At 42.5% G+C, this 13,370-nt stretch overlaps 1 protein-coding gene across 2 annotated transcripts in view; it reads right to left on the bottom strand.

The window, feature by feature from the left end:
* Window positions 1-283: 283 nt before the first annotated feature.
* HMGCLL1 (3-hydroxymethyl-3-methylglutaryl-CoA lyase like 1) overlaps window positions 284-13,370 on the bottom strand; it is a 78,814-nt gene continuing 65,727 nt past the window's right edge. The window contains exons 7-8 of one of the 2 annotated variants that reach the window (XM_024216490.3): window positions 6,932-7,057; window positions 284-2,785 (exon numbers count right to left, since the gene is read on the bottom strand). In XM_024216490.3, the coding sequence (XP_024072258.1) occupies window positions 2,684-2,785; window positions 6,932-7,057 (228 nt within the window). In that variant the 3' untranslated portion in view covers window positions 284-2,683. The remainder of the gene's footprint in view (window positions 2,786-6,931; window positions 7,058-13,370) is intronic. The other variant, XM_024216489.3, reaches the window with a different exon arrangement.

Here is a 13,370-nt window from a genome sequence, read left to right as displayed (position 1 = left end):
TGCACTGCAAAATAATAGGTGCATTTAACCAGTACAACCGTGCTGGTGACAGTTCTTCAGCAAATATACCGTGTCTCTGGAGGATGATCCAAAGGGCTACATTAACATTGGTTTTAATCATGCCCTCCTGCTAGGACATTAGGATCTTGATGGCAGTTGTTAACTGAAACAGGAAATGGGAGATTGGAAGAAAAAATGTTTCCATTTAGTAAATATAGTATAAATAAATGCATAAATAAAAATAATTAACAAGTCAAGCATGTGGGAAATGGGAAATGTTGCTGGGACAGTTCTCAGATTGGATACTTTTTTTAATTCTGTGCTCTGAACATTCCAACTGGCTTTACAAATATTAATTAATGAAAACCTCACAGCACTAGGTGAGCAACCTGGTAAGTCACACAGTGAGCCAGTGATCCAGCTGGGAACAGAATCCTAGCGCCCAGACCACAGATCTGATCACTAGGCCACACTCCCTCCCCTTAAAATAACCCTCTGAGAAAACAGTCGTATCTTACATAAGCTATCCCTTTGCCGTAGAAGTGGTTCATTTCTATAGCATGGAGCAAAATAGTAGTAATTCTACCTCAGTGATTCTCAAGCTGCATTCCATGATCCCATATTACAATGGTGAGCAAATGTTATCAACCTCTTCCATCTAGCAATAAAGTAAGGAAAGATGATCACAACCACCCCCAGACCTGCTCATGAGCCTATGTGTTGGGGGTGGGGTGGTGGTGTTGGTTTTGCAACCCTTGGATTGAGCACTCATATTACGGCTCCTTCCTGAATCTTATTTTCAATGATGTCTGGTTAGATTTTAAACTAACATATAAATGTGCCAACTCAAGGCCAATTTCCAGCCACCTGTAAAGACTGAACTGTATCTGATGCCAAAGCAGGGTAGCCCTGAAAAATATTAAAGCCACAGTCTGTGGAATGGATCCAGGAGACTCCAGGCTGGTAAAAGATAGTGAAGAAGAACTACGTGAACTACTAATGGAAATAATCTATGCCTGCTTCAGAGAAGCACAGCTACCAAACTCCTGGAAAAAAAGTAATAGTTCACCCAGTCCTCAGGAAGCCAACACTTGCCAGAAAGACCTCTCCAAAGAAGACCTCTCCAATGACTATCCTGTCTCCAACCCCCACATTCCTGGGCAAAATAATTTGGAGAGTAGTAGCCACCAAACTCCAACCATATGTGACATCAGCCGACAACCTGGATGTCTCATAATCAAGTTGGTTCAGACCATGGCACAACCCCAGAACATGCGATAATGGCACAAGTAAGAGTGCTGTAGTCTGACAGAGTTGGGCTGCAGACAACTGTGAGCCTACCTTCTTCTTTCTTTTCATGTAAATCTTTCACTTTTTTAAAATCTCATCCTTCTCCAAATTTTCATGTTTCTGAGAAGAGCTGAGTATATATCAATGGGGAAAAAATCATAGCCCAGGTTTTTGGGTTTTGTGTTAAGAGCTTGCTTTCTAACAAAATTCAGATCAAGAGCAGATACATAATGAAGATACAGAGACTGAAGAAGGCTGTGTAGACAGACACAGTAAAAGAACTGATGTTTCAGGCAAGAAGATTACAGTAGTTTCATGGATGATTTGAACAGGTTACAGAAACAATGAGACAGTTATTTTAAATTGTCCATTGCTGATTTACCGATGATGGTGCAGTTTACTGGCATTTTGTTGCACTCAGACATTTACAGGTACAGTACCAAATTCACAAAAGCTTAGAGGGAGGCTGTGGATGGCTCACTCTGTGTAAACTAGTCAGTCATAGGTGTCAACATCCCCAGAAAGACAGGTTCTGTGATAATGAGTGAGAATGATAATCTGGGGATCATAAAATAAAATGTCAACTGGTGCATGAGGCTTTTGCACAAAAATCTAATTACCCCCAGTGTGCTACACTAAAGAGTATATCCTGTCTTCTTTTCATTGTTTGATATAATTAATCAGGTTTTTAAAACAGCTGATGAAAAAGGCAACTACAGTGAATTTAATGTATGTAACAAATAAGAGAGGTTGCACTAGATTTGCAGGATATGGCAGGCTGCTATTCATCACAAACTCTTGGAACAAGATAAAGTCATTCATATATTTAACAGATGTTAACCATTGTAAAAATACAAAAGTGCTATGGCTAGAAACTACTTACAGTAAATTCAGATTGGGCTCCACGTTCATAACATAATTGACTTGGCAAATGAAAAGTGGAGATTCAGAGAAATAAAACACATAATAGCCAGGCCACACACAATGTGGGATCTCATAAACTACTTCAAATATTTGTACTGTACTAAAAGTCAGCTTGATTAAGAATTACCAATGTATTCACTTTTTGTGGAACTCTGTAATGAATTTTTTCTAAAGCAAGCTAAAAGGCCATTTAAATAGACAGTAAGTTGCTGATTTGCTTACTTTTAAAACTATCAAGTACATGAATTTGTATTGATAGACATGATATTTATTATTTGCAATGCTGTATTATTTCCCCAAAATAACATTTGGCAAGATGTATTATCCTAACACACAGTTACTCTTTCCATAAAGAACAGCTATAGCATGCTTTCTTTTTTTCTCGACTGAAAAGGTTTTGCAATTGATTTTCTTTATGTAAATGCTCTTTGACAATGTGTATTGCAGAAAGAACATTTTAATTTACAGTTCAAACACTGAAGGAAGCTTGTGCAACTTTAGAATTTGTTTTCTTGTTCAAAGCCGTGCAGATGAAGTTACCAGCTTCCATCACCTTGTAAAGATTCACTCCCTAAAACATGGGGGGGAGAAAAGAAGTTAATTTAATTTATAGTATTAAAATATGTATATTGATAATGCTTATGTCACTGGTGAACTGCTCTCCAGGGCTGTAATTTCTAGAAGAAACCCACTTCGTTCTTCATTGCAATCCAATCTTTTATTTTGAAGAAAAAAGGTTAGATCTTTAGTTGGAGTAAACTGAGGTCAGTAGAGCTATGCCAACTTACACTAGGTGACGCTCTGACTCATAATGCTTACTACAATAGTCACACAAATTATTTTTCCCATTTTAAAAGATTCTTCTTTGCAAAAAATTCCCTGTACTAAAAAAAAAATGGGGAATAGCGAGGAATTCTAGTAATACATCTCAAAATGAAATTGCTGAATAATTCATATAAATATGTCTTTGTTTACCTCTCATAGTACTCTTTGAAGGATCAAATTTGTAAGAAAAGTATCCCATTGACAGATTTGGAAAATGGCATGGAGTTACAGAAAGTGGGATTCCATAACATAACATATACATTCCAATACATATATAATAACTGTCAGCTCTTCCCTGGAGATTCTCTCTTCTATAGAAAATTACCATTTATATTACTATTACAATTGTATGGAGAATCACAACTGACTAATCTCTCCTTGCTAAGACACATTCTTTCTTGTATAAGCAACTCATTTTACATAGGCTAAAAAAAAAAACCCAACAAACAAACAAAAATACCCCAAACCAAACAAAAAGAGAGAGCCCATAAAACATTGGTGATTTTGGTTACTATCAAGTTAGGGTAGAATAAAATCACTGACCTAGAAGTAAAATGTTTCCTGCCTCATTACCAGTCCCTTAAACCATGCACATCCCGTTTTAGCCTATTTACTTGCATGCTTTGCATTAACCTTTGCCTTAAATAGTCAATTCGATGAGTGAAAATTTTCAACAAAAATGGAAATTTTCTCATAGAAATTTCCATTTAATCAAAAAGCCATTTTTAACTGGAATAAAGTTTCAATCAGCCTTGCGCCATCTGTCTTTGTTATATGTGATAGAAATAAGAAACATGCCATCATAGATAGACTTGGTAGGCAGGTTTCTGGGGAGACCAACAACATACCAAATTTACAACATTGTAATGAATATTTAATAGTACAGTAGGTGTTGACAAGAAACACATGCTTAGATGTGTTAAATAAAACAACATGCACATTTTGCATGGGGTGTCTAGGCTAGTGCCTGTGCTGTTCAAATGGTCTCTTTTCTGTTTTACATTTATATTGTAAGACATTCATGAACAATAATACTTCATAAGAGATGGTTTACACACAGAGGGCAAAACTCTGACCTTACTCTCATGAGTCACATAAAGGAGTGTGAGTGTGCGAGGGTCAGAGAGGAGAGAAAGGGCAGGGATAGATGCATGTCAGATCTCTGAGCTAGGACAATATAGCTCAGAGCAGATACAGAAGAATTCATATATGTATGCTTGCTGACCACTCCATGTGTGCAGGAGGATTGTGGGACTGGCCATATGCCTAAACTAGATGACTGTATACCTTGAGAGGGATGAAGTACCAGCCAGTCTGCTGCTTTTCCATGATCTTTCGGTGTGACTTTGGGCAGTGACATAGAGTCTGATCCTTCAAGAAGCGAACCATCTCCGCCCAGAAGCCAAACTCCTATAACTCCCATTGACTCCAGTAAATCAGTTCTTATTCAGCACTTGTGAGGACCAGGACTATAATCTCTCTGAGTTTCAGCTTCATCATCTATAAAATGGCAATAATGGTACTTACCTCTTCTCAGAAGTTTTTCTGAGGCTTACTGTTTGTTAAGCATGGGGAAGGCATCATAAGAGCAGGTACTATTATTATAATTATATCTGAACCATATAAAAACTGTTTCTTTGCATAAGATGCATGTCTCGCTGGAAACCTTTGTGACCATTAATCACGTGTGACATTGAACTGCCCATTTATCATTGTACTACCAAGCAACGTGTTTGCGGACAGACTCTTACAGATTCACTTCATATTATCATGTTGTTTAATCGTTCTGGAGAACACTATAAAACAAGCATTAATTATTATTCTGATGCACATGGCCAATGAGAGAGCACTAATGAAGCCTCAAATAGCCATTCATCCATTGGCTCACATTTTAGTCAACAAAATGAGAGCATGAGGACACAGCTGAAATGAAAACAGAGCAGTTCTTTGCACAGAGAAACATTTGGTTATACATAATGTCAATATGTGCTGTCATATAAAAATAGTGAAATATTAGCAGACTATTAGGGTGATGAGCCCACACCACAGAATAGGGTACTGTGAAATAAATGCAAATATGTACTCTGTGGGGACTAGACTCTTTACACATTAAGATGGGAGCCTATCCGAGCAATGGTTTTTCAACCTGGGCCTATAACCATCCTCTCTTTCTTTACGGCTAAGGTGGAAGGGCAATGGACTTTTTTCTGTTGCAGAAGGGGATGCAATATGGAAAAGGCTTAGAGGGATGTTTGAGAAACTTGGAAATTTTGCTTCACAGGATTCCATGTAAATATTTCGGGCCAAATACAAAGACGGTGCCAGTTAAACTCCCTTAAGATGACTCAGACTTACTTACTGATATATTTGCTCAAAAGATTTGTGACCAATTTCATACGGTCATGGGCTTTGTTGAATATTTTTGCTTGAATAATTCACCTGGCAGAGCTATAGGAAAATATTATATGGGCAAAATCTGAAATCAATGGGCATTTTGCCCAAGAAGTGTAGAAATGAAGCCAAGGACTTTGATGTTTTAGAACATTAGTCAAGACACATCTGTAGTGCAAAACTGCCCCAAAGACTAACCACCACCCCCTCTTTTAAACCAGGGTATTCTTAGTGTGAGCATCTCCACAGATTACAAATGGAAGTCAGGTTGTAAGATCCCAAACCATTTGGGTTTTATAGATAAAAATCAGCACCTTCAACTTCTTCTGGAAACCAACTGAGAGGCACTGCAGTTCATTAAGGACAGGTGTAATGTGCTTTTTGTATACACAGGGCCAGCTCCAGGCACCAGCATACCAAGCAGGTGCTTGGGGCGGCAATCTGCAAGGGGGCGGCAGTCCATGTGTTTTTGCCGTCCCAAGCAGCGCGCCGAATTGCCACCGTGGATGGCGGGGACAGTCCGTGTGCCATTAGGGCAGCATGTGCATTTCCGCCGCGACGGCAATTCGGCGGCAGCTTCTATGTTCAACGGCACAAAAACAGTAGAGCCGGCCCTGTGTGTGCACCACTACTTAATAAACAGAAAGCTGCATTCTTCCCTGACTTCAATTTCTGAATGGTCCCAAGACATGGCCCTATGCAAGGAGCACCATGTAGTTTAATCTGGAGGTGACAAAGGCATGGATAGACATATAAAGCCGGTGTCTCAAAGAAAACTTTGTAACTGTTTTTCCTGCATACAGACAGAAATAAAAGAGACAGCCTTGAACCACAGACGGAGGCAGTTAGGACAGTTTGTGTACCATACTAGATCTGAAACCACAGTGACTGTGTTTTTTATGCTACCATTTACATCTGTGTTCCAAAGTCAAATTGTGTGTCCTATTGCTCCAGTTAGTAGAAACTCAGTGTCACACACAACATACTGGGTCTTCAGCTGGGGAGCAAGTTAATCTCACCATCACATAACTCACTTTTGTGAACAATAATGTGATGGTTTTACAGTGGCTTGAAGGGATATTGAATTAGTCCGTGTGGTAAATGTTTAACAGGTCAGTCCCAAATATTGTGTAAAACACAATTGTATTTTTCACATCTGAAGCCAGATGAATGAAACTACTCCCTAGTCCCATAATCACGATGGGCCTGATCCATAGCTCAGTAAAGTCAGTAGAAAGACTCCAATTGCTATCAGTCAGCGTTGGATCAGCCTCCTGAGCGGTTAAGCCTGCCTGTTCAGCAGCTCCTCTCACCAGTCTATTGCACGTCATATTCAAGGGCTTTTCAGCTACAAATCTCAGTGTATTGTAATCAAATATAATCTTCGTAAATGATACAACAAATAGCTCCCTGACAGCAATACTATTATGGTATTCAAACATACTGTGACTGACAGTATTTAGAAATGTAGCTATGCTAACATAAATGTGCAATAGTTTACCGTATTTATCCCTAACCCATTAAGCATGTATAGCACATCCTCCGTGGCTACGTTACCAGTAGCACCTTTCGCATATGGACAGCCACCTAATCCAGCAACAGCAGAGTCCACAACAGCAACTCCCATCTGGAAAACAATAACATACAAATGCAACATTATCACATAGTGCTATTCATAAATTACAATGTTAACCAGCACACAGTAGTTACAATTGGTAATACAAGATAAGGATACATTTTCAACCAATGGACTTTATTCTTTATTTGACATGCCATATACTGTGCCTTATGGGATAGTATTCAGGAGGTCCTGACTAGAGAACAGCCTACTGCATGATTCTGGCAGATATGAAAGTTATTTTTATGGGGGTGGCAGGTGTTCAATTTCACTTTTTTTTACTTTTTATATCTTCAAAAACAACACAGTAACCTGCATCTGAGCTGTGGTGGTTTTGTGAATGTCAGTGGTGCCTAAATGTTGGACTTAGGTGCCTATAGGTGGCTTAAGGTTTCCTGGGGCCCTGGGTCAGAGCAAGTGGGGGGGGCCCTCCCCACCCCTTCAGTCTGTGGTCCCGCCCTCATTCTGTCTCTTCCATCTGTGGCCCCGCCTACAGCCCCATCCCTTTCTGCCCCTTCCCGGGGCCATGCCCCTGTTCCACACATGGTCTCCCCCCTTCTGCCCCCCTCCCACTGTGGCCCCAAGACCAGAGAAGCTCTGTCCCCCCGCCATGGCCCCGAGCCGTAGCAGGGAGTGAGAGCTCCCCCACCCTGAGGCGGCAGCAGGTAGCGAGACTCCTCCAGTCCCAGGGCTGCAGCAGGGGATACGGGTGCTGGGACTTCCCCTGCTGCCCTGTGGCTTCTGCCGGGGACAGGGCACTGGGGACTTCCCCCACTCCGCCCGCCCAGCGCTTCTGCTGGGGAGAGGTGTCGGGGCACGAGGACTTCCTCCACCCCACCCTGCCCTTCCTGCCCACCCAGCAGCCAGGCTCTGGGCTTCCACCACCTGGCAGCAAATTTTTTTCTGGGTCTGCCCCAGTTGGCTGGGGCCCCTGGGCACAGGCCTCATTGACCCAGTGGCTAATCCACCACTGCTGTAGAGGCAGTTAGGTGACTAAGTCCTTTGTGAATCTAGCCCTCCCCATGCCAATTATAAAAGTAGTATATGGAAATTTTAAACAGCAGTTAGAAAAGTCAAGATCTGAACTCCTACATTTTTCTTTCTTACTCACAGAGGTGTCCCTAGCCTACAGGAGAAATGTCAAATGCTCTTCCACAAGTTCACCATAGGACTTGAAGCAGCCATTGAGCATATGGATGTCACATCTGCCATGCTTCCAGAGCCCCTGTTCATTTAGTGTCATTGGGATTCATGCCTGTGAACCCCACTCCTGGAGTTAGGCCCCAAGGCCTTTTTCACAAAAAGCCAAGGGAGAGACACACCCCCTTTCCCCCTCCCCCCCAAATAACAACAACCACCTTTAGTCCAGAGTTAGAGCACTCTCCCAGCACATGGGAAGCCTGATTCAATTCCCCCTCTCCCCATCTGAGTTAAACCTCCATGTCCCACCTTTCAGGTGCGTGCCCTAATCACTGGGCTATGCTTGCCTGGATGCTCTCAGTTTTGCCTGCTGAAATTGTTCCAATATTTGTAAATAATTAAAATTATTAGGACATGGAGTTGAACTGGGATCCCCCAACTTTATATAAGTGCCTTAGCCACTGAACTACAGAGACAAGGTGGGTGGGTTAATCTCTCTTATTGGAACAATTTATTTAAGTGAAAGAGACAAGCTTTCAAACTACACAGAGCTCTTCTTCAAATCTGAACTGCAGAGTCCTTCTCACTATTTTCTGTGGCCCAATGTCTCTTTAATGATTTATACAAAGTGGCGCAGCATCAACAGACAAGATAGAGGGAGAACACCCCCATAACCCAGCGTTTGGTGCACTTCACTGGACAGTGAGAGATGTGCATTCAACTCCTTGCTCCAAATCAAACAGAGAGGGGAAATTGAACCTGGGCTTCCTACAGTCTTGATGAGTGCTTTAATTACTGGGCTAATGGTTATATAGGGGGATGGGGGAGGGGACACACACACACACACACACACACACCACCACCTCCTTCAGTAGACATGCTCTGTGGCAACCTCTGAGAAGACCTCATGGATTGGGCCCCATGGGTGAGCTAGTAAGGGAGTTGTAACCTAGTCTACACTTAAAATGTTTAGCAGCATAACTATGTCAGTAAGGGTATGTCTACACCCAGCCGCTAGTTCGGCGGCTGGCAATCAAAGTTCTGGGTTCGACTTATCGCATATTGTCTGGACGCGATAAGTCGAACCAGGAAGTGCTCGCCGTCGACTGCGGTATTCCAGCTAGACAAGAGGAGTACCGCGGAGTCGACGGGGGAGCCTGCCTGCCGCGTGTGGACCGAGGTAAGTTCGAACTAAGGTACTTCGAACTTCAGCTACGTTATTCACGTAGCTGAAGTTGCGTACCTTAGTTCGATTTGGGGGTTTAGTGTAGACCAAGCCTAAGAGGTATGTTTTTCCAACATAGTTATGCCAGCAAACTCCCTAGTGTGGATGCAGTTATACTAGTGTAAGGCACTTTATACATGTATAGCTTATTTTGCCTCACAAACTGGAATAAGCTATAGCAGTGTAATCATTTTTATGCTTTATACTATGCAAGTATAGTTAAAGGAGCACATCTTTCATGTGTAGATGCAGATTTAAACATTTGGAGAGAGCAATTATGTCAGTTTAGACCAGGGGTCTCAAACTCAGATGACCTCGAGGGCCGCATGAGGACTAGTGCATTGGCCCGAGGGCCGCATCACTGACACCCCCCCTCGTTGGCCCCAGCCCTGCCTCCACTCCACCCCTTCCATGAGGCCTCGCCCCTGCCCCGCCTCACCTCTTCTCGCCCCTTCCCTACCCCCATTCCAACCCCTTCCCCGAAGTCCTCACTCCAGGGGGTGCAGGAGGGGGCTCAGGGCAGGGAGTTGAGGTGCAGGAGGTGTGCAGTGTACGGCAGGGAATTGGGGTCTGGGGTGCAGGAGGGGTGCGTCAGGGGGCTCAGGGCAGGGAGTTGGGGTGCAGTGTGTGGCAGGGGGCTCCAGGCAGGGGGTTGGGGTGCAGAAGGGGTGCGGGGTACGGGCTCCAGCCCGGCACCGCTTACCTAGAGCGGGGTGGCAGCGCCGCGCCTCACGGCCAGGGCAGGCTCCCTGCCTGCCTGCCCTGTCCCCGCTCCGCTCCAGGAAGCAGCCGGAGTCCCTGGGGGGGGGGGGGAGGGAGAAACGGCTCCATGTGCTGCTCTTGCTGCTCCTCCAGGTACCTCCTCCAAAGCTCCCATTGGCTGCGGTTCCCAGTTCCCGGCCAATGGGAGCTGCAAGAGCATAGAGCCCTCTACTCGCCTCCCACCCCCCTGCTCAGGGCTGCAGGGACATACAGTAGTTCAGCTGCTTCAGGGAGCAGCGCGGGGCTTGCGGCAACACGGGGTAGGCGGGGGGGGGAGTGCGGGGAGCTTGGCGGTCTGCACGAAAGAACCCCACGGGCCGCATGCAGCCCGTGGGCCACGTGTTTGAGACGGCTGGCTTAGACTAACTGCTGAATTTGACACAAGTCTTTAAATCAGTGCACTAAATTTATAGTGAGGATGTGGTTCCTGGTCTTCAATGTATTATGTATAAAGATCCTTTATAAGTAGGCTTGGCAGAATTAGATTTTTATTTTTTTTAAATAATTTTGATGGATAATCTTTTTAGGCTTTTTTATTTTTATCAATTTAAATTTTCACAGTTGTGGGAAGTTATGGGGAGGTCAGACAATAATTATTTAATGACAGTAGACATAAAATTAAAAAAGTTAATGCTTTATACTTGTTAAAACAGAAACTGTTAACATCACATGTCAAAATATACCAAGTAACTATCCTTAAATCAAACTCTAATAAGTTCTCAAGCACCATTATTCTTATTTTGCCTATCTGTACATTTGTGTTATGATGGATGGAAATATTTTTTCATAGGTTTGTGTATGGTGAAATTGAAGTTTACCAACATTTACAAATAAAAATGTAATCCTTCAAAACCTATTTATAAACATCTCTAACAAGATGTCTGTAAAATTAACAACAGTAGAATCAGCAGCTGCATCCATCCATCTGCTCTTGCATATGTTTTTTCTTTTTAAAGGCAAGTACATGAGATGAATTTTCTGGCTTCCACACAGAATCACTGCAGCTCATGACTTGAGGGCTTTCTACACAGTAATTAAATACCCCGTGTCAGCTGGCCCATGTCAGCTGACTCGGGCTGCAGGGCTAGATGTTCCGGCAGCTCTGGGACCACATGATGGGTCCAAGCCTGAATGTCTACACTGCAATTTTACAGCCCCAGAGCCCAAGCCCTGTGAGCCTGAGTCAGCTGACAGGGGCCAGCCACAGGCGTTTAATTGCTGTGTAGACAAACCCTGAGTGGCCCATTCACAAGCTCCTGAGACAAAACATAGATATAATTTTCACTCTGATAGTGTTAAAAACCAAAGGCTATTTTTGGGGTTAGCATAGCTGCAAACACTGTCCACGTACAGAGAGGCTAAAATTATACTCAATCAGTAACTTCTTAGTAAACTTCAGCCGCTGCAAAACTGTTTTGCTTTTGATGCTCTTGTAAGGCATATTGGGTTCCAAAAGAAGGGCTAAAAGTGTCAAGTGTTTAAAACAAGGCCTTTTTCTTCATCGCATGAAAAATATTTACCCTGTTAATAGAAGAGATCATGAGTTAAGGAACTCAGCAATCTGATCATGCAGTTTTTGAAACATATTCACTGCCAATAGCAGACTTTTAAAAGGTGCACATGCTATGGGTCACTTGCTGACAGGTATTAAATTGTGCCAGGAAATCATGAGAGTTTGAATTGTGTCTATTTCGTGGCAAATATTTGTAACAAGCACTCACTGAGCTGTTTATAGCCAAACATGCATGTGTGTAACCAAGAGTTTGTCCTGTAGTGAAAATGTACATGATCCAGTCTTTTTGATGATTGTTTGATGCTTGAACAAGTTTGAAGGTTTCTGAATGATTGACTGTAGTGTCCCAACACCTTACAAATATTAATATGTTGCTGTAAGGTAGAGATGTATTGTTATCTCACATTTCAAGATGGTGAATGCAGTATCCTCAATTCCGAGTGTTGAAAAATCATTAGTTTGGCCTTTACTAAATAAAGATTTAAAACCATGAGATTTTGAAAATATTTTCAAGCTTATCACTGCAACCACACCAGCTACTAACATTTTTAAATGAAAGCTGAGATTCAAAATTACGTGGGTCCAGAAATAGGCCTTTAAGAAAAATATCAAATACACTGCTCTACAGCCAAAATGCTTCTGAAATAAATGTAGTCAAACTTTACTAATTCTGGGTCACTGAGAACGAAAATGATGCTTAAAATGGTTGATTGGCTCTAGTTTTCAAGATATGCTATTGGGTCAGTATATACGACCCTTGACTTGGGAATGGCGGAGGATAAGTGAGTTATAAAGGGAAGGGATCTCAATTTAAACCAGAAATGACTAAAATACATCTTTGACTGGATCTATGAATAAATCTATGACGGGGTTTGGACAGTACTTGCTTTTTAGGCAAAACAATGAATGATGCAATCTGAAGCTGGTATTGTGTCATATATGATATGAATTGCATCATGTTATTCCTAGAAGTCATGGATGATGCAATCATAACGAAGCTTACATCACTCTGCTGAACAAATTGCCCTATATCAGCTCTAGAAATCATACAGTGTCGTGCTCTCTTATTTGTCAGTGTTTGATTTTGCAAAGGGACACATTTCTGTTTAGCCAAAGTGAGCAGAGATGCCTCGTACTTGTGTGAACAGTTCTGCTATGTTTGTGGTGAAGTGACTTTTGCATCACAAAAGCGCAGTATAACCACTATGGTTAAGAAAGCCTATCACCTTTATTTTGGCTGCAAAATTGGAGATCAGGACAAGAGGTGGGCCCCACACATATGCTGCAACACTTGTGCAACAAATCTTCGCCAGTGGTTGAACAGGAAAAGGAAATCTATGCCTTTTGCAATGCCAATGATTTGGAGAGAGCCAACAGATCATCCCAGCAATTGTTACTTCTGCATGGTGCCTCCAGTTGGGAAAGGTGTGTCAAATAAGAAAAAGTGGACTGTGCATTATCCAAACATTCCATCAGCTATATGCCCAGTAACCCACGGAGAAGGACTGCCGGTTCCTGATGCACCAGAATCATTCTTACTTGAGTCAGACGAGGAAGAGGAAGAGGATGAAACTTCTGGTCCTGAACCATCAATGTCACAGAACCCACATTTTCTCCCATCCTCCTCCTCTGAACCACACCTCATAACACAGGGTGAACTGAATGACCTTGTCAGGGATTTG

This window comes from Terrapene carolina, unplaced genomic scaffold (assembly GCF_002925995.2).
Source record: "Terrapene carolina triunguis isolate 2854851 unplaced genomic scaffold, T_m_triunguis-2.0 Scaffold42, whole genome shotgun sequence".
Lineage (NCBI taxonomy): Eukaryota > Metazoa > Chordata > Testudines > Emydidae > Terrapene > Terrapene triunguis.
Note: the sequence above shows the minus strand (reverse complement) of the source record. Positions and strands in the feature narration are given on the sequence as shown.